Consider the following 22083-nt stretch of genomic DNA (forward strand, 5'->3'; position numbering starts at 1 on the left):
AACCACTATTAAGAGCTTGGGAACATCCCAGATTCTGTACAATGCATATTCAATTTCATTTATTAGGACTTTATTTTTTGAAGCAGTTTTAGGTTTATAGCAAAACCTAAGAGAAGGTGCAGAGATTTCCTATATTCTTCCTGTTCCAACACATGGCAGAGCCTCCCCGAACAGTGGTACAGTTGTGACAACTGATCAGCCTACATTGATGCCCTGCAATCACTCAAAGTCTGTAGTTTTCGTTACAGTTTACTTTTGTGTTGTGCATTCTATGGGTTTGGGCCAAATGTATAATAACATGCATCTGTCGTTATAGTATGATACAGAGTATTTTGACAGCCCTAAAAACCCTCTGTGCTCCGCCTATTCACCCCTCTCCACCCCCACCCCCTGGCAACCACTGATCCTTTTACAGTCTCTGTAGTTTTGCCTCTTCCAGAATGTCATATAGGTGGAATCATACAGTATAGAACCTTTTCAGATTGGTTCTTTCACTTAATAAGATGCATTTAAAGATTCTCCACATCTTTTCATGGCTTGAAAGCATGTTTATTTTCAAAGCTGAATAATATTTCACTGTCTAGATGCACCACAGTTTATTTCTCCATTCACCTACTGAAGGACATCTTGGTTGCTTCCAAGTGTTGGCAATTATGAATAAGAGCTGCTGTAAACATCTGTGTGCAGGTTTTGGTATGTGATTGCTGGATCATAAGGTAAGAGTATGTTTAGTTATGTAAGAAACCATCAAACTGTCTTCCAAAGTGGCTGTACCAATTTGCATTCCCTGTTGCCCCACACTGTCTCCAGCATTTGGTGTTATTAGTGTTCCAGATTTTGGCCATTCTTGTAGGTGTGTAATGGTATCTTACTGTTGTTTTAATTTGCATTTCCCTGATGACCTATGATGTGGAGCATCTTCTCATTTGTTTTGTTTGTCATCTGCATGTCTTCTAGGGGAGATGCCTGTTAAGGTCTTTGGCCCAGTTTTTAATTGGGTTGTTTGTTTTCTTATTGTTGAGTTTTAAGATTTCTTTGTAGATTTTGGATAAAAGTGCCTTATCAGATGTGCCTTTTGTAAATATTTTCTCCCAGTCTGTGGCTTGTTCTCTCAGTCTCTTGATGTATATTCAACTTTGAAAATTTAACAAGTAACACAAAATTTTACCTTCTTTGGGAAAAAAATATGAAACAGGACAAAATCTGCCATGACTTTTACCCCCTCTGAGTCTACTCTCATCATGGCCCATATATTATGCCTGTCCTTCTTCTAAGAGTATTCTTCCCCACTTTCGTCTTTTTGCTTTTATTTGTACAGATTTCTATTCCTGTGGGAAATATACAGCTCTATTTTGTGTGCATGTGTTTTACATAAATGCTGGCATATCATACCTATTATTTGCCAGTCACAGTCATACTGAGTCTTGAAGATTCAGCCATGTCAGGACTATCTTGTTCCAAGCATAGCATTGTACTCCATTAAATGATATATCACAATTCATTTAGGCTTTCCCTGTTGGTTGATACTTGGGTTGCTGCCAAGGTTTTCTTTTGTCCCTTTAAAAAAATTACATTTTTCCCATTTTGATCAAATTATTATGCATGTTAATGATATTAAAAATTAAATAATTTTCCAATGTTTATAGCCAAAATCAGTTATGCATTCCCCAACCCCACCCGCACCCCCACATATATCCCTCCATAATCCTCTTCTGAAAAAATGACTTACTACTCTTTCAGCTGTTTCTTCTGGCATTTACCTCCATATTTTTGAATAAGATGCTTATGTGCTATTTCTTGATTTATCAACCTGAGACATGGTCTACTGCTTTCCTATTGTGGTGGAGACAAATTTCTCGCTTTATATGTACCACACTCACTTACTTGCTTCCCCTCTCTCTGTCTTTCCCATGTAGCTACAATTTTCTGGTTAAATCAGTATTCTCTGTTCACGTTATTGTGACTGTGGAAGTATCTTTTCCTGCCAAGCAGTGTTTCTCAACTCTAACTGCACCCAGGGAGCTTTAAAACACCCATGGAGATTTAAATCATCCTGAAGCCCAGTCTGCACCCCAAATCGATTAAGTCAGGCTGTCGTCAGATTCTTCCTTCTCAACCTTCCATCGGATGCTTTGTTTCTAATCTCACATTTTAATTTGCAAGAACTCTTACTTGTTGTCTGATTTGTTTCTTGTAGCAGACACTGCTGGCATAAGCCCTTGGCATCCACCCCTGCGTGCTGCCCAAGGCTGTTTACTGCAAATACCTATGACTCTCTGCCCAAGGGATGTTTTCTTCTACGTAGCATCCTCAGAGTACAGGACGAGTTGGAGGTAATGAATGTCACTTCCCTTGGAGGCAGTGGATCCCTGTGCACTGACTGGGATACCTCTGAGGCATGTTCTATACTGTCTCCAAGAGTTCCCCAGCGAGATCAAGCTCCAGTGCCAACCAGAGAAACTGACTGGAATAACACACCTTTTATTGCCTTTCTTCCCCTCCCTGTCTTACCTCCCATCTCCTCAATCAGTATTTTCTGGGATTACCTACCCAAGATCACTTGCACTGGAATCATTGTCTCAGATTCTACTTCTAGGGAAACCCACCCGAGACATTCCTTTCTTGATTTAATAGAATCTTATTCACGTTTCATGGATGCAAGACCTTATCATCCCTCTGAGGATATTAATTATAGTGAGATCTGACATTTTTAAAAAGTTTCACTCCTGCTGCTACATGGAGACTTAGCTTGGCCCACAATATCCACAGGTTGATTTTCTGGAGTTTCTCTAGAGATAACGCACCCATCTCTCACTGTGATGAGGCTATGTGCCCGGCTAGCCGCAGCCTTAGAGACAAGTGGTAGGAGGGAACAGGGTTCTTCCCAGTCAGCACACAGAATTTCCTACCACATCCCTGTTTGTAGTGGTGTTCCTCCCTAACTTCCACTGTGCCTGCTGTCCTTAGGTCTGGAGCCTCCCTGGTTCCATTTTTCTCTGGAACAAATTTCTGCCGAGGGTGGGAAAGGGTAGTCACTTGGCTGCATCAGATCTGAACGGGGTCCCTAGGTGGTTATTATTCCAGTTATAATTGTTAAGTAAAAGTCACACCAAACTAATCAAAACAACATTCATTTTATCATCTGTCATAGTTTCTGTGGCTGAAGAATTTGGGAAAGACTCAGCAGGTGCTTCTAGCTTGAGATCTCTCAGGAGATTGCAAGCAGAAGATGATTGAAGCTGGAACAGCAGGTGGCCAGCATCCAAGTCTGTCTCTCTTTCACTCTCTCTCTCCTTAGTTTCAGGTCCACTTCATGGGGCTTGGGGGCTTCTTGGAGCTTCCTCACAGCATGGTGGTCTCAGGAGACTCACAGTGCTTACATGGGATTCCAACACCAAGAATTCCAGCCTTGGAAATTACACATCACTTCCACTGCATTCTGTGGTTACAAACCTGCCCCAGTTCAAGGGGAGGGGACAGAGATTCCAGCTCTCAGAAGAGGAGAGTTATGATCACATTTTGAAATCCACGTGGAATAAGAGATGCTGCTGTGACCATCTTTGAAAAATATTATGTGTCACAGTGGTCTCACTGCTTCTCACACCCCGTTCCCAGCCATCCTTCTGTTGGTGATCCCTCTCCACCTCCAACACGTCGTCCTGACTCAGTTCCTGGTATTTTTGGATTTAGTCCATAAATCTTCCGACTTCTTATGGTGGGGGGACCCACATACAGATTTGCAAGCTGGACAGTACACAGTGGAACCATATCTTAGGGGTGTTATTCACCTTGTAAACATTGTCACTTTGTCTATTTATTATGATCATTTTCCAGCAGATGGCAGTAAAAGGGGGTGGGGTGGGAAAGAGCATATTATGTCAATTTCCCACCAGATGGAAGTCAAGTATCTAGCGCTACTTCCTTCCTCTTCATACAAAGAGGCTGTAAGGCTATTGGGTAGCCTGGCTGCTTGCTGGCACCCTCTTCTGCAGATAACTTCAGCTTTGCTAACTCACCTGCTCCCTACCTGCTCAAAATTGAACACCTCTCATCTACTGTCCTCTCACCTGTTCTTTTTCATTCTTTTGTAGGTTGATAAATTTTGGGTTCATTTGCTTTGATTTTGGTAGGGCTTTGGGAGGAGGGAGAGGAAAATACATGTCCTGAATCTATTATTTTAACCAAAAGCACCACATTTCTAATTTTTCCCTGAATAGAAATTGGTGCAATAATGCCTCATTGTGCACATGAGCAAGTATTAATACCTCTTGTATAGTTTACTTTTACAAAAATGGATCATGGTATAGATGTTATTGGGCAATTTGCTTTTCTCACTTAATGTATTCTGGGCATCTTTCAAAGTCAATTTATATAGATCTACTTTACTCTGTATAATAGCTGTATAATATTCCATGAAGGATAGGAATTCTATTCCAAGGGAGAGAAAAGGGGGGAAAAATCTCCTTTTTGTCACTCCTTATCCCCCAGGTGGAGGGATGACTCCCCAGGAGAGTTCCCCCTCAGGGAGAGGGTTTGGTGGGTGGGGATGGAGTGTACAGTTTTAACTATATCATTGATTCCACGTATGTAATCATAATCGTAGGGTGGACATGTCAGATTCTGTTACTTTCCCCTTGACTTTATTGCTAAAACCCAGGACTTCTCAACTTTGGCACAACTCACATTTTAACCAGAGAATTCTTTGCTGTGGGTTGGTCTGTGCGTTGTAGGCTGTTTCACAGCATCGTTGGCTTCTACCCACTAGATGCCAGTAGCATTTCTCCACCTCTCCCCCCCCACCACCAACCCAGCTGTGACAAACAAAAATGTCTCCAGACTTTGCCTAATGCTCCCTAGTGCAAACTCACCCTTGGCTGAAAACTGATCTGAAGTTCTCTTAGCAACAAGTGACCCAGTTAGCTGTTTTTGCTTCCTTTGTTTCTGGTAAAACTAGCTATTTATGATTTTTTAGGAGAGGATCTATATTCTCACCATGTCAGTTTCCTGTGTGCCCAGATAGGGGGTTAATTTACTCTCTTAATTTACTCCCAGATTTTTTTTCCCTATCAAGTTTATTTGCTGGTTTTATTTTAAATAACTTTGAAAAAATTTTAAATGTAATACATATTTGTTGTTGAAAATTAAAAAATACAGAAAATCACAGGGAAGAAAATTTTACATCTCCTTTTAGGCTCATTCCAGAAAGTCATCAATAACATGATGTTTGTTATTACTCTTAGAGCCCCCCAGTCTTTTTACTTTCTTTTCCTCTGTGTAGAACATGTGTGTATATATAACATTTTAAGCAAAACTCTTTTTCATTTAACATTGTAATACCTCTCCTTGGTTTAAGCACCAGAGTCCTTTGCAATCACTCTATTCATACATCCAGAGAGCTTATCCTTAACGTTCAAGTTCTGATTGTTTATGCTGATTAAGGCGATCACTTGTCTGTATCATTTTTGAAATACAGCAAATGACCTCTGTTCTCTGTTAAAGTATAACCTGAAGAACATTAAAAATAAGACTCTCATGCAAATGAGCATGCACCAAAGATAAATTTAATTTGTTAACAAGGGAACCAGCGGGACAGTGATGGGGGCTCCCAGAGGGGCAGGGCAGCTAAACCAAGCCCTGCCCACCTTGGAGAAAGTGTCTAGAATGTGTGGACTTCTGGCCAAGTGTGGATCATGTTCTTGTGGTAAATAGAGGCAGGAAATGCCAGGCTTGCTGTGTGAGGCAAGGGAGCGGAGGACTGTAGCCTGGCCCTAGACTGGATCCCTTCAAGGAGGTCCCAGACTTCTGCAAGCTGTCCTCTGAGTACCAGCCAGAACAAAATGCCTCCTTCAACACCCTGCCACACTGTCAGAGATTCCACCACATTCCCAGAGCTAAGTAAATAAGTTGCCGCCTTTTAAAAAATGTGAATGCTCCCAGGAGGAGTAGGCATCTAGCAAGAAGTCAATACCTTATTGTGAATTAGCTTATCAGATGCCCACCCACATCCTGCAGAGACAGGGCTCAGAGGAAGTGGGAGTTTTGACTCATTGGGAGGAATGAGGGAGGGACAGGAGGGAGCTCTGGTTGAAAAGGGCTAGCTCTGCTCAAGAGAGACTAGGAGGGGGCCAGAATTGGGATAAGGGGCCTAATGGGAAAGTTTTCACCTCCACTCATCAAGTGATAATTGGTGATCATATTAGTTTATCATATGCCCCACATTGTGCTAAGCACTTTGCAAACCAGTGTTCTATTTTATTTATTTATTCATTAACACTTACATAGCACCATGTGCCACCACCGACCTCTCACACTCCACATGCTACACCTAGTTTATTACGGATCCTGTTGGCTCCCACTGAAAAATGATTTCAGAAATCTGACCCTTTCTCATCCCCTTTCCAGCCTTGCTGCTCACCCACTGGTTTCCGGCAGGTCTCCCCCGCTGGTCTCCCTGCTTCCATATTTGCAGTCAGAGGAATTCTTTATAAAACACGTTCCTCCTTTATTCTAAAGACTCCAATGGCTCCCGACCTCTGTCACTATAAAAACCAAAGTCTTACACCGGTCTATACAGTGCTACCTGAACTCTCCCCTCTTACCTGGCTGATGCCATTGACTGCCGGCTCAGCCACAGGGCTCCCACTCTTCCTCAGGCACACCAGCGTGCTTCTGCTCAGGGCCTCAGACTAGAACACTCTTCTCCCAGAATCTGCATGGCTCCTGCCCTCACTTGCTTCGAGTCTCAGCTTAAATGTCACTTCCTCAGAGAAGCCCTTCTTACCACTACCCACTCCATCTAAAAGAGCCTGCATGTGCCAGACTGCCCACTCTCAGAAAAGATGGCTGCAAATATAGAGAGGGAGAAAACTAGAATGAATTCTATGGTGTTAGATTGGAATTGGAGATATGGAGTGAACTCATGGTTTTCAATATACACAGATATACAGAGAAATAAATATAGATAGAAATATAGATAAATATAGATTGTGTGTGTGTGTGTGTGTGTGTGTGTGTACACATATATATATTGTTCAGTCCACTGGAGAAGGCCTGGGAACAGCAGCAGTCCGGTAAGAGTGAGCATACGTTGTGGCCTGATCTTGGCTTCTCAATACTCTTCTCCACTAAAAAGAATCAGGACACCTTGGAGAAATGTTTGATTCCAGGCCTGGGGCAGGGAAAGTACAAGATGAACTTGGAACATTTTTCTTGTGCCAAAAATAAGAAAGTACTCAAAGGATGATGGAACATCAAAAGGATATAGGAGCCAGCTTGAGGGAGCTCCCACTAGGCAAATAAGAGATAATTTGAACATCAAAATAACTAATAGCAAGAATTCATTATAATTCATTGAATAAGATAGGAATCCATGAGTTCATTCTAATATAAAGAAATAAATAGAAAGTTTGATGAGGATCAGGATAATTACAGAGCTTTCAAAACACCATGAAATACATATTCCTTAAAAAGGTAAAAAGAGTGACTTTATAGGGGAGAAATCTGGCAGATGCTACCCTGATAATCAAGTGATTGAAGTTAATACCTCAGGTAATGGGACCATAGAAACTGTACGTCACCTGATAGGATGGTATGAGGACATGGCATTATTTCTGTCATATTTCAGCCAAGGATACATAATCTGAATCAAATCATGAAGAAATATCAGATAATCCCAAGTTGAGGAGCAAGCTACAAAAGTACGGGCCTATCGTTTCCTAAAAGTAATGGGGAACTGCTCTAAACTGAGAGCGATTAAAGAAGCATGACAACTGTCACTGTGTGGTGATGGATGCTGGCTAGACTCAATGTGGTGATCATTTTGCAATATACATACATAGATCAAATCATCATGTTGTGTACCTGAAACTAATATGTTATATGTCAATTATATCTCAATTTAAAAAAAAAGAAACATGACAATGAAATGACATGTGGTTATGGAGGGGTTCATTTCCTTTGAAGGACTTCACTGGGGTAAATGGCAAAATTAGAAGGGGCCCTAAGGATCACGGTGTTGGTAGAATGACACGGTTCTTGCACTAATTAGGGCGAGTCCCTGCTCAACTCCGCGATGGCCCCAGCGATACCATGGATGTCTAGTGTGCTCGCCACCAGGGCCATCTTCTCCCAGCCTTCTCTCTCACTGTTGTCTGTATCTCGTCCTCCACTTTCTCAGTGAAAGGATTGGTCCCCACCTTAGGGGTGTGGAGTCTGGATTTTCTTCTTGGGTTTGGATTGTGCTTTCTGGGGCTGGCAGGTCACCCACAGGAACTTCTGTTGTACTTTGTGCTCTTCTGGGCAGCAGAGCTGGCAGGCCCCTGTGTTCACAGGGCCGGCCCATTGCTAGCATTTGGGCTTTCTGTGTCATCTTCCAGCCAAACAGGAAGACTTCTGCAAGCATCCAGACATGATGCACTTCCTAAAATAAAAAGTAGAGCTTGTGGGTGCATCATCTTTTAGTTTAGTTTGTTCTTTATTGTTGTGTGTGTGTGTGTGTGTGTGTGTGTGTGTGTGTGTGTGTGTGTGTGTGTGTTATTCCTCAGGGGATAGCCCCTAGTATCTATTGGGGGAAATAAAAAACTCCCAGATTCTCAGGCTCAGAGTCCTCTAAACAGATGCCTTAAGGTGAGGAAGAGGTGGGGCTTGGATGCACGGGGAAAAGCCTAATGCCAGGAGGATTCCTCCGTATCCTTTTGCCTCCAACAATCAGAGCAGCTGGTCCTCTGGAGAGCAAACTTTCCTGCTTTAAAATAACACCAACTGTAAAGTGATATGCAAGTATCTGTGATTTCTACTGGCGACAAACTGGCAGGGACTGCTAATGCTACTGCGCTTTCTTTTTACTTAAAAAAAAAAACTTTTTCTTTTTTACTACAGACATAACAGAGGGAAATGCTAAATTTTATTTAGAGGTTAGTGAATAAAGGTGTAATTTTTTTCATCCAAGTTTATGAACGCCCTGAGCTCTCGCCACAGACCCACGTTAAATACTCCTGGGTTAGCACTTGGTGAGCCTGACAGCCCAGAAATGGCTGCAGAAAAGGATCCACAGAAAACCCAAGGAGGAAATGATTCAGGCTTAAATCAGGGCCAACGCTATGGATGGGCATCAAGTTAGGAGGGTGGAAGCAAGTGGCTGTCTGGACAGAAAGCCAGCTGGACTTGGTGATGGATGGGAGGTGGGAGCTGGTGGTGATTTTGGACAATTTGGAAGAGCAGTTGATTTGCCAGGAAGAGGACAAATGTTTGTGAAGTACAACAGCCTTGCCAGGGGGTATGATGCCTGCTACTGTAGAATTCAGCCCACTCCCCTCCAATTGCCCACCCCAACCTTTTGTGTGCAGCTCTCAGGGAAGAAGTGCCTGCCCTCCAGAATACTGCCTCCACCTATCACTTGCAACTCCAGGATTAAGGAACTATGCTGCAGGACTTCTGAATCCTGATCCTCCTTAAAATGCAAATCTTGTTTAGAAAGCTGTTATTTTAGTCTGAATGAGTTTATTTATCCTTCCCTGAGAATAATAGAAAGGTTTGAGTTCACTGAGCTGCTTGGAACAGACGGATAATGAAGAACTGGGGGAGAAAACTGTTTCCCCTTTTCTAGTCAAACAAAACTGAATAAAAGGGGACCCCACTGGAGCACCAGCAGGAAATTTCTGTTTCTACTGCTTCTAGCTTTGGCAGGTTAGGTCACATCCCCTCCTGCCCACTGTGTGTGGGGGGGCACTTTCTGGTTGGACGGCAGAGTGGGTCATACTTTAAGGATGGTTAAGGAAGAAAGAATCAAGAAGTGATAACCCTAAGCAAGTTGTGTGAATAGACCCAGGTGGAGTGCTGCCAGGGAGCCCCTAATGAACACACTTTATTCACCTTTCTGGGGCCTCAGAGACATGCAAAGGTGAGAGTCCAGCATTCCTTGTGGATTCCTTGGTTTACAGAGAGAATTTAACATCCTACTCCCCCCACCCTCTACAACCTCCCAACTGGTGAAAAGCCTCCATTAACCCAGAGATTGCTGGGGGAAGGGCTAAGATAGTCAACCGCCTGTAAACATTGGTTCTTTTTTTCTGATTATAAAAGTAAAATCAAATGATTCCAAGACTCAAAAGCACTTAATGTATCTCCTTGCAGTTCTTTTCCTGTGCATTTGTTACATGCCTGAGAACTCACCTACTAAATATATACATAAATTTTGGCACAAAGCAAACAAAACAAAAGAACATACATTGTATTACATGTTCTTATTGCAGAGAAGAAGACCTGGAAGGATATACACCCCGTTATGGGAATGTGGAGGGAAAAGAAGGACACTGTCAATGTTTTAGCTCACTGAATGAATTTCTTGAAAACATATTTAGTAAATGTACTGTATGAGTTTCTTACTGCCGCTGTAACAAATTATACACTTAGTGGATTAAAGCAACACATTTATTATCTGATAGTTCAAGAGGTCAGAAGTTTGAAATGGGTATCATGGACTATAATCAAGGGATTGGCAGGGCTGCATCCCTTCTGGAGGTGCTCGGTGAGAATCTGTTTTCTTACCTTTTCCGGCTTCTGGAGGCTGCCCACAATCCTTGGCTCCTGGCCTCCTTCCATCTTTAAAGACAGCAATTGCTTCATTCTGATCTCTGCTTCCATCATCACATGTACTTCACTGACTCTCCTGCCTCCTTCTTTCATTTATATGGGCCTTTGTGATTACATTAAGCCTATCTGGGTAATCCAGGATAATCTCCCCATCTCAAAATCCTTCATTTAATCACATCTACAAAGTTTCTTTTTCCATGTAAAGTAATAACTTCATATATTCACAGGTTACAGAGATTAAGAAGTAGGTCTCTGAGAAACAAGGCAGGGAGGGTGGCATTATTCTGCTTACCATAAATACTTGTGCAATTTAAAAAACTATTTAAAAAACCTTGTATTATAAAAATTTTCTCATCACTAAAAATCCCTAATAATCATAATTCCTAATGATGCCGAATATTTCAGTAGGGATACACCACGATTTATTGAACTGGTCCCCCAACTGGGGATATTTAGGTTGTTTTACATTTTCATGATTTTAAAGATGATTTTCATGATGAACATCTTTGGGTCTTTGTGGGGGGATATATTGAATCATAAATGGCTTAAAGAAACAGACTTGGTGATCAGAAAGACCAGAGTTCAAATCCAGCCAAAGCCTCAGTTATCTGCTTCATTGCAGTCTTGTTTTCCTCAACTGCAAAAAAGGGACCTCAGCTCCAATCTCACTGGATTTTTAAAAAGCTTTCTTGACATATAATTCATATACCACACAATCCATCCAGTTAAGGGGTAAATTCAATGATTTTTAGTCTCAGGGTTTTTGCAGGATTCAATCATACTGAAAACAAAAATTGTCACTTCTATTAATAATTCTTTGATCATAATTTTCATTATTTTCTTGAGCTAGGTTCTTAGAACCAGCAAATATAGCATAAAAGCCTGTAAACCTCTCAAATGTTTTGGAAACAGTACTTGTGAAGATAAAAGTGTTCTTATGAGGGTTTTTTTAATTTTGGGAGGTTGGGGGTATTTTTTAGTGTTTGGATAGAATTCGGAGGCATAGGAGGAGTGGGTAGGAAATCGTTGGGCTAATTGACTCAAGATGCCTTCTTTCATTCTCCCTTGCATAACTCTGAATTATACTCACCCCCAAACCCACACACTCACAGAGTAATTAGGGGAAGTTGATTCTGGTTCACTGAATGTCCCTGCCCTGTCTCCCACCCCTGCAGAGCCACTGGCCTGTCCCTCTCCATATCCACATGAGACTCCTTCAGTGAGAATTGCATTGGTACCATCTCCAGTTGCCCATCTTACTTCACACCAAGCACACTGGCAATCTGGCAGGAAGGAGAGGAGGTAGGTCCCCAGCAAGTCCACAGGGTGCCCAATCTACCTATCAGTAAACCAGAGAAGCATATTCCATTTGGCTGTGGGAGGACCGACCGCAGGTTTCAGGGCTGAGTTAGTGAAGTGTCAGCCAAATCCAAGAGCATGTTGCACCAGAGTCATCTGTGGGTGAATCCTCAGGCATCCCAGTAGGTGTGGGAGCAGGTAATGGGAGATGGGTGTGGGTTAGGCGGTGAGGGATGAGAGGAAGATGCAAGGAGGGTGGGTGGGGTCAGAGGTGGGCGAGGGTGGAGGCCAGGAATGAGGTCCCAGCTCTGGTTGGATCTAGTAGTTAGACCAGTAGTTTGGAACCATTTTTGGGTCATGGCCTCCTTTGAGAATCAGATGGATGCTAAGGAAAGAATGCATGCACACACATACCAACCCACAAATTTTGCACAGTGTCAGGGGTTCCTTGAACTTAGAAAGCTCATCCAAGAGTTTAGGATTAAAAACCTCTGATCTAGACTAGTTCACGGGGACTTGTCAGAAAGAAATCCTAACGCTGCATTAAAAATTTGAGAATGTTTATGTCTTCTCATGTGATAGAGATTTAGGGAGGTTTGCAGGTTTGGGAATTAAATTCCAAAGCCCACTTATTCCATACATGCTCTATTTATTTTCCTCCAGCTTTTATTTTGAAAATTTTCAAGTCTACCAAAAGGTTGCAAGCTCATATCTTCAATCACATTCTCCAGTTGTCTACACTTCTCCCTAATCGCTTCCCCCTCCCCATGTCTGCTTGTGCTCTAAGAAACCCATGTTTTTCTGCATAACCATTTGAGAGTAAGTTGCAGATATTATGATACTTCATCCCTAAACACTTGGCATGTAACTCCTAAGAGAATCTCCTAACCACAATATAAACCACATACTCATAAAATTTAACATTGATACAATACTTTATGTAATGTACATCCTATATTCATACGTACTGGTTCCAATACGTAGTGTCTTTTTAGCTGTATTCTTTCTCCTTCCCTTCCTCCCTCCCTCTCTTCCTCCTTCCCTTCCTATCTTTTTCATCCAGGATCGAATCCAGAATTATACACTTCATCTAGTTATATCACTCAGGCTCCTTTAATCAAGGGCACTACTCTGGAGTTTTGTATTGTTTTCTCTTGTGACATTGATCTTTTTGAAGAGTCCAGGCTAGCTGTTTTGCAGAATGCTCCCCAGTTTGGATTTCTCTGATTAGATTCAAGTTAAGGTTTGGGGCAGATGTTGTACCCCTTCTTGGTGCATCACATCAGAGGGTCAGTTGGTCCCTTACTGATGATGTTAAGTTTGATTCATGATTAGAGTGATGACCTCCAGGTTCCCCTTTGTAATTAACATGTGCTCTGTAGGATAACACTGTATTCAATGAAAGCCTTGAGCAGTGGCAAATGCTGGGTGAGCCAGTGGCAAGCATCAAGACTCAGTCCTTGCTCTCCTGCTGTTTTTACAGTGGAGGAAACAGAGAACAAGTTAGGAAACAAATAATTACAAAATATGCAGTTTTCTGAAGAATGTGGGTGAGTGCTGAGATAGAAATTACCAATTCTAACACTTAAAGTGAACTTAAATATGAGACTTGAAAAGGAAGAAGGAGTCAGGTATAGGAAGATGGGAGTGGTGGGCATGGAGGTGCCTCTGGACAAGCTTGGAGGGTAGAAAGAACTGAAAGATGAGCATGTGGTGATTTCAAGGAAAGAAAAGTGATAGGAGAAAGGTCCTGGTCTGGTAATAATAATATCGAGCACTTAGACTCTGCTCGATACTGTTCTAAGTGTTTTACATGGTTTACCTTGTCTAAATTTTCCCCATAGCCCTTGAAGTAGATGCCTTTAGTAGTTTTATGCAGTAAAATCTACAGCACAGAAGGTTAAGTTATTGGCCCAAGGTCACACAGCTTGTAAGTAGCAGAGCTGCAATTCAAACCTGGATTCATTTGCCTCCATAGTCTGTGCTCTTAACTGTATCAAGGGTCTCACCTAGAAAACAGAATGTGAAAAAGGATTGGAGTCAGAGCAGCCTGGACTAAGTGAGGAAGATCTGTCGATAAAAAATGTGGGATGGGAAAGCAAGACAAAAGAAAGGCCCAGAAGATCAAAGAGAGAAGAGTGTTCAGCGCTAGAAGGCAACATGATAAAATGAGCCAAAGTTTGGTTGGCTACCCCACCCTCAGTCCATGCTCAACCTCTAGCCTGTCCCTTCAGGCAGGACTCTCACAATTCTTTTCCTGCTCTCTGTCCTCCTAAACAAAACCAGGGCATTTACTGAGTCTCAGAGTATTTCCCCACAAATTGCTTATTAATTACAAAGGGGAAAACAGGAACTTTACATTCAGCAACTTGGCTGACTCCAGGTTAACCAAGTGAGGGAAGTGAACACACAGAAAGATCTTAGGGAAGGTTCTGGAAGGAAATTTGGGGGGAAATGTAAGAGAAGGGTTTTGTGAGGAAGGCTCTGGATGAAGAGAGAGGGGGAAGTCTTGAGGAGGTTGAGGAGTTTATGGGTAACAGTGCAGGCTCCATTTGGGGAAGCCGGTGTCTCTGGGAGGGATGGGGAAATCTTGAGTTGGGGGAGGTTCAGAGTGGTAAGAGCGAGACATTAGGGAGGGCTTGATGGGAACAGTTTGGGTGACAAAAGGGTCACAACAGGGTCAATATGGGAGGTCGGGATGGGTAAACTCTGGATGACAAGAGGGTAGAGAGCTTGGGGTAGGGGTCTCTAGGAGAGTGCTGAAAGGGTATAAGGGGTAAGGCTCGAGGACAGCAGCCTGGGTGGGGTAGGCCCTGGGTTGAACGTGTTTAGCCAGCCCCAGGATGGGAAGATTTGGAAGCCGGGTTGGGGAAGCCGGGGAACCCGGGGCGGGGCCGGGCCGCCGGGCGGGTCCCCCAGCGCTGCAGGGGGCGCTGTGAGCCTGGTCAGCCCCGGGCCGGGCGGCGGCCGCTCCTAGTGAGCGCGCCCCCTTTTCCGGGTTTCCTACTCCTCCTCCTCCTCCTCCTCCTCCTTCTTCGCCGCCGCCGCCACCGCTGCCCCTTTCCCGGCCGGCGGCTGCCGCTGCTGGTGCCGCCACCACCGCCGCCGCCGCCGCCGCCGCCTCGGGACCGCGAGCCGAGCGGAGGCCGCCGCGGAGCGCGAGCGCCGCCCGCCCCGCCGCTCCGCCGGCCGCTCCAGGGCCGGGCCGGCTCGGCCGGCGCCCCCCGCGCCCCCAGCCCGTCCGCCCCCGCGGGCCCGGCCTGGCTCGGCCGCCCACCGCCGCGCTCCTCCTCCTACTTCGGCGGCCCCCTGCCCGCCGCCTCCTCCGCCCGCCGCCCCGCGCCCCACGCCGCGCCGCCGCCGCCGCCCTCTGCGCCCCGCGGCGCCCCCCGGTCCCGCCCGCCATGCCCGGCCCGGCCGCGGGCAGCAGGGCCCGGGTCTACGCCGAGGTGAACAGCCTGAGGAGCCGCGAGTACTGGGACTATGAGGCTCACGTCCCGAGCTGGGGGTAAAGCCGCCGCCGGCCCCTCTGACCCCAACCCCTGCCGCCCCCCGGCGCAAACCTCAGCGATCTGTCTCTCAGCCGGCCCCTCTGCTGGGCCCGCGCTTCCTTGGGTCTGGGGTTGGAAGCAGACCACCCCCTTACATGTTTTCGTCTCCCTCTCCCTTTTTCTTGCCTCTTCCTCCCCGCCGTGCGCACCCCCTTTCTCCCGCTTACCCCAGGGAATGCTATCTTACTGAGAAGTACAGTGGTCCAGGGACCAGAGCCTGGTGGAAGTGAGGGAGCAGCCTTTCCTTCTCACGCTTTTTAATTTATATTGGGGTGGGAAGTCAGCAGCTGTCCTCTTGAGCTATTAAAATTCTCTGCTTTTTTAGTTTCGTGAAATGAGGCTGGGTGGGAGGAAATTTTTTAAAGACGTCCAGATTCTCAAGGCAGGCGCAGTCTACCTTCCGGGTGTGAAATACAAGGCAGGTGCTGTGGGCAGAGGGGCACCCTTTGAGGATGGACGCTTTGCTCTCCCCCCTAGATTGGCTTAGAGCTGTACCTTTCCTACCTCATCTCCACCAAGTTGTGAGGGACTGATTACGTTAGGAGCTGTGTCCAGTGAAAGGAGCCAAGTTTATGTTGTGGCTTTCATTTAGGGAATGAGTTGTGGCGTGATGTTTAGACACTACCAAATGCCTGATTAATGGAGGCGGTTAGATGGGGGCATGTAATGGGCATAGGTTTGGTTAATTCCAAATCCTGGCATTTATCTGTCACTCTTGCCTTTCACAGTAATCAAGATGATTACCAACTGGTTCGAAAACTTGGTCGGGGAAAGTATAGTGAAGTATTTGAGGCCATTAACATCACCAACAATGAGAGAGTGGTTGTAAAAATTCTCAAGGTGAGTGTCTTATGAGTCGCATTGAAATTTCCTTTTCACAGGTCGGAAGGATATAAACTACTCCAGCCACATTCTAGAGTGAGCAGTACTAGGTCTCATTTTACTTATCTTCTGATGTCCCTCTACTCCCACCCTCTGTTTTCCTGTAATCTTTTGAGAAAATATGCAGACCTGTTTCAAATCTAAGCTTGAGAATTTGGGAACATTCTCGTTCTGAAATGTAATTATAGGCTCCCAAAGTGCCTATTCCAAAGGGGCTCCATTTGTTACAAAATAAATAGGTATTCAGAAGCAAGAAGAGCCTTTTCGTGAAGATCTCATCAATCCAAGGGCTTCTTGAGCACTGAGTTCGTTACTCTTGGTGCTCTAAGTTATTCCAGAAAGAGAGCTGGAAGAAATTGGAGCAGCTCTAAAGATAAGTTTGAAGCTTGAGTGGAGGGAAACACCTCAGTGGATTATCACTTTATTTTTCTCCTTTAGCGATAAACGTTTCAGGTGGGGTGGACGTGGTGAGCTGTTAGTGCCAGGAAGGTTCTTTGTTGCTTATCATCTAGTAAAAGTGAAATTGGGAGCGGTAGAGAGTACACTTATAATCACTAACATTATAATTGGAACAAAACCCTCTCAGTCTGGTTTAGCAGCCTAAGTTTGTTAAAGAGACAACTTCTGTCATCTCTTGGATGAAATGTGAAGATTTGGCTAAATTCTCTTTCAGGTAACTGATTTTGTAGCTTTAATAATGTATTATAGGGTGTACTAAAAAATAATTCTTAGAATCTGTGAAGGTTATTCATCATTACCAGATCACTTGTTGTGTGTGGCTGTCATTCAGTGAAATCTTGATAAGACCAAAGAGTTAATTAATTAATACAAACACTTTTAGGGGGTGAGGATATAATTCAGTGGTAGAGTGCATGCTTAGCATACATGAGGTCCTGGGTTCAATCCCTAGTACCTCCACAAAAAAATAAGTAAAGATTTTTTTTTTAATGTCTAAATATATACATACAAGCATTTTACATGTACAGGACTTCAGATGTGGCCATTTTGGAGAGGCTCTGTAAATAAGAATGTAGGATTGAAAAGTTTTAAGTAGAGTTACGGCAGCTGTGTCCCTGTTTAGAAAGAAGAGTCAGACTTAGACTGTCTGAAAATCACCTTTCAGAAAAGTGGTCTACTCTGTCTCTCAGTACCATCCTAGCTTAGTGATGGAGAAGCAGGATTGCAGTAGAGAGAAACAGGCAAGTTACTTGTGCTGCCAGAAACAGTAGGGGTGAGAAGTGAGGAACTGATACTGAAGATGTGGCGTTTGACTCCCCTCTTCCCTAAATATGAATTGCACCTACAAAGTCATATTTTTTTTCACGAGCATAAATATTTAATGTTCCTTTCAGAGAAGTCACCTGGGAAAGCTATACATTTTTTTCCTTTATACATTAGCATAAATGTTTTTTTAAAAAGCTGCTTAAAATCTCTCTAGGAAGTAAGCAAGACATAAATTGAAATTAGGAATATTCTTATTCCACTGCTGTGCATTCAGAAGAATGAATTTCTGACTAAATTCCAGAAAAATGTCTAAACTTTTGTGTGATGGTAGCATTTTAGAGTAAATGTACAACTTCCCATGGTGTCTTTTTTGAAAAGGAACAGCACTCAGATGTACGTGCAAGTAATAGTACATTGATTTAGGAAGACATCTTATTGCCCCTTAGTCATCCTTCTAGAGAACCTCATAACCTCAGTTGGATAGTTTTTCCCCTGCTCTAAAAATTCATGGGATATGTCTAGGGAATCCAATATGGAAGCTGAAGTTTATTTTTACCAACAAGAAACGTAGGCACAAAGAAACATATCTCACATCACTATGTTGAAATAACCTTTAGCCAGAACTCCCATTTCCTGTTTCTTCCTGTCTCTTGCTGCTCATTTTACCATTGGGTTGTATCTTAATGTTGAGCACAGAGGAAGTCCCAGTGTTCTGGAATAAGACTTGGGAGGCCCCTTTGATGCTCTAGTCCATGAAGTGTTGTTTCTTTTGTATCTCTTTGACACAAGTTCCTTTCAGACTATGGCCTGAACCACCTTCTTTCCACTGGTGAAAAACTATACTCACTTTTTGTTTTTCAAAGCCTTGTATCATTTCTATCCAGATTTTGTTCTGTCTGAAGGATGATGGGGTAAGAAAGTACTAACTGTATTTTTGGGGTTTTCCCATTGTTCTGACAGGCTGAATTAAAGTAGATTAAAAATACTGGATTTTTTTGTTTGTTTTAAAGATTAGGATCTTTATTCTAAGTTACATGTACCTATTCAGATGAGACAAAGTTATGACTACTGCCTACTATTGTGGTGTTTGGCCACAGGAAATTAGGTACTCAATAGAATGCCAGTTGCTCGTAATTTGGAGGAATCTAGAAAAAGCTTCCTCTTCATGTAGACCTACTGTACTTCAACTGCAGGAAGGAACTTACGTATTGATGTGCACGTTGTGACCAAGAGAGAGGGTATGTTCCTCGAGGACAGGAGCTGCCTATCTTTTTGGTCAGTAACATTTCCATCCAGTCCTTTTCCATATATGAGAATGGTTGGATGATGAATGACCATGGAGAAATTTTGTATCATTTAATTTACATCAGATTTCTAAATTTTTTTTGATCAAAACATATTAGGGCTGTTAAGAGGAACTTAGAAACTGGTGAGCAAAATGCTTCTGTCTATGCTGAAGTGAAATTCTGAGGCTGAAGTCTTAAACTTTCCAATCAAATAAGGAGGTTATCTTTTTTGACAAATTGTTTTGAGGAGAAAGGGAGGAGGGCAGATGGTAAGGGTTACTGTAGTATGACAGGAAGCCATTTTTGTTCCTAAAGTTTCATCTTTTGATTCTGAAAAAATCAGTTTTTCAGTTCTTTTGTGGTAACTCTTAGGAAAATTACACAAAAATGAGAGCATTTGGCCATTTTGGGCAACTTCCAGCCCTTTGTGAGTACCACCTATATATGGATTTCGATTCTCCTTGGGATCCTTCGAATTAAACTGCTATTTCCTAAATAGAAGTTAAGAGCAATACCAGTTTTTAAAAATCAGATGTACAGGACTTTGGACCCATGCTGTGATGACTAGAAATCCTCATGAGGCTTCCTGTTGCTAGTATTATTTTATAAAGAGCTTGACTATCCATTTTTTCCCCCAGAAATTAATTCTCAAGCTTCAGAGAGTGGTAGTAATACAAGTTCATTTTTTCAGCATGTTTAGCCTACTTGTTTATAGATATTTTTTAAATTTTTTGCTGTCAGGAGGTAGTATTAAAAGAAGGATGAGATATCTGTTGATTATAGATCTTTTTAGTTACTTCATGATGAGCTGGTGGCTGTTATCTTATATCAAAATGATGTTTTCTCCATGCTGATACTGTGCTTTCTCCTTTATTTCTACTTTCTCAGGTGGAAGGTTTTTTACCCCTCCATTTACTTCATTAGGCAAGTGTAACAAGACATCTTCCTGAAGCAAGACATTAATGTTAATTCATCAGAATTTTTCATGATTTCTAGTTTCCACACGTCTCAAAGTATACAAATTTTTTTTAAAAGTATTATTAAACTATTACTGACTTCACTCATTTTAATTTTTTTTGGAGGGGGGAGGTAATTTGATTTATTGATTGGATGGAGGTACTGGGGATTGAACCCAGGACCTCATGCATGCTAGGCATGCACTCTGCCATTGAGCTATATACCTTCCTCCCTAAGTATCACTGACTTTAAAAGTAATACAGATTTTAAAAGTTGTGTGTGAACTAGTCAGTGCTGTTTCTAATATTGTGGTTGTGGGGTCAGAGATTAAGAGTGTGGTTAACCTGTGAAACAATCACAGAATAGGGGAACATAGAAATGATTAGAACCCAAACCTTTTTTTCACAAATAAACCAAGACCCAGGAGTGCCTGCAGTTTGCTCAGGGTCCCATGGCTGTGAGGGGAAACACTAGGTTCACAACCCTCTGTCCCTGTTTCGGGGTCTTGGTAGATGTGAAGGGCAAGGGTAGGACATTTACTGGATATTTGACTTCTTGCTGTACATCTTGCTGGAAAGATGGACGAACACTCAGCAGAAGTCAAATGAATTACTTTGTTTCTAATGATTTTTGGAGTTATTCTTCTGAAAGGAAATAACTTGATGTCAGTGGGTTGCTAGTTGAAGTGTGGAATAGATGAATACCCAGAGAGCTATGGAGACCCAGATTTGGGTTCTCTGGTTTGTATTCACAGCAGCATGTTTAATGCATAAGTGAAATGTTACTTTCCTTTCTTGGTCTGATACCACAAGAACCAGTGTTTTTGTACTTTTTTAACCCATACAGTTTCTCCAAGTCTCATCCTGATTACTTGTAAGGTTTAGGGGTTAACAGTTTTGTTCTTTTAATACATTAGAGTTTATTGGAGAGTGCACCATGTGTGAAAAGAATCTTTTGGTATATATAGAGTACCTATTTTCATGTGTAGAGCATGACTCCAAATAATTTTTAGAGCCTAATTTTAGGATCTGTCACCTCATAATCAGGGTGATATAGTGTAAGAAGTACTGCAAATGGAGGGCAGAATACTTGGATTCTAGAACCAGCTTCTTCATTTATACCCACTTGACTGTTTTGTTATCTGTAAAATGGGTATACCTTTCTTGTTTGACTCACAAGTTGTTGGGAAAATCAGATGAGATGCAGATAGATGAGTAGGTAGTTAGAGGATGGTGTTTGAGTAATCTACAAAGTTTTTTTCTTTTTCGAGTGTGAAGTAGACTGCCTGGATTCAGGTGTTAATTCCAACACTTAGGAGCTTTGTGACCTTGAGCAGTTACTTAAACTCTCTTCCTCAGTGTCCTCATGTAAAATTGCAGTAGTTAGTAGTACTCATCTCAGAGTACTATTAAATGTGCTTAAAGCGGTGCCTGGGACTTACAAAGCAGTAAAATATGGTTACAACAATATTTCATTTGTGCCAGGTGAATGATTTTAGAGGGCAGAACCAGTCATAGAAAGGACTATACCATCCTCTCAATGAGATTCAAAAGACCTGCTGTATATCTCGCTTTTTAAAATAAAAAACATTTTTTAAATCCTGAGAATAAACAGTTACCCTTAAGGAGTTGGTATTGTGGTTGGAAAGATGAGAGTTGAAAGATTAGGGGGAAAGTTGCTGTGAAGAAATTAACATTGCTCAGATAATATTTATATTTAGGTCAGTTGCAGTAGATTTTAGAGATGCTACCAAGGTAATGAAATAAAAGCTATCATCTAGACTGAGCTTTCTTTCTCCTATCATACATTCCTGACAACCATTGTTCATTGTAATTGTTTGTTACTGGTGATGAAATCAGTATCTTAGTCGGGCAGTTGTTGCTTTCGTGGTGGAATAAAAGTAATCCCATGTTTGAAAGTTCTGAGCTATAGTCCCACTTTCCTTGAATTTATCAGGTCGGTTGTGCTTGGAAAGACTTTAAGATGGGACTTTGCCTGTTAATATTTGCTGGGATTTATTGGGGTCATAATTCTTAAGCCTTTGGTAGACATTACTTTGCAAATTCAATCACAATTAAATGCTAGTAGTTGAAACCTTTCTCACATCTGGCTTTTTAAAAACCAGCTCTGAGTAAATAAATAGAACAGATTACTGACTTTATCAACTTTTTCCTTTCCAAGCAGCCCATCACTAAATTGTTCTTTTGTTTTAAAATGTTTTAAGTTGGTGAATGGGGAAAGAGAAAAAATAGCTTACTCTTGAATTATTTTGAACAAGTTTCTCCTAAATAGCT

General features: G+C 42.5%; 1 protein-coding gene across 3 annotated transcripts in view; it reads left to right on the top strand.

The window, feature by feature from the left end:
• The first annotated feature begins 14982 nt into the window (after nt 1–14982).
• Nucleotides 14983–22083, top strand: part of CSNK2A2 (casein kinase 2 alpha 2) — a 38433-nt gene continuing 31332 nt past the window's right edge. The window contains exons 1-2 of one of the 3 annotated variants that reach the window (XM_045504523.2): nt 14983–15397; nt 16169–16280. In XM_045504523.2, the coding sequence (XP_045360479.1) occupies nt 15294–15397; nt 16169–16280 (216 nt within the window). In that variant the 5' untranslated portion in view covers nt 14983–15293. The remainder of the gene's footprint in view (nt 15398–16168; nt 16281–22083) is intronic. The other 2 variants (XM_045504522.2, XM_010967258.3) reach the window with 2 other exon arrangements.

The sequence above is a fragment of the Camelus bactrianus genome, chromosome 9 (genome assembly GCF_048773025.1).
Source record: "Camelus bactrianus isolate YW-2024 breed Bactrian camel chromosome 9, ASM4877302v1, whole genome shotgun sequence".
Taxonomy (NCBI): domain Eukaryota; kingdom Metazoa; phylum Chordata; class Mammalia; order Artiodactyla; family Camelidae; genus Camelus; species Camelus bactrianus.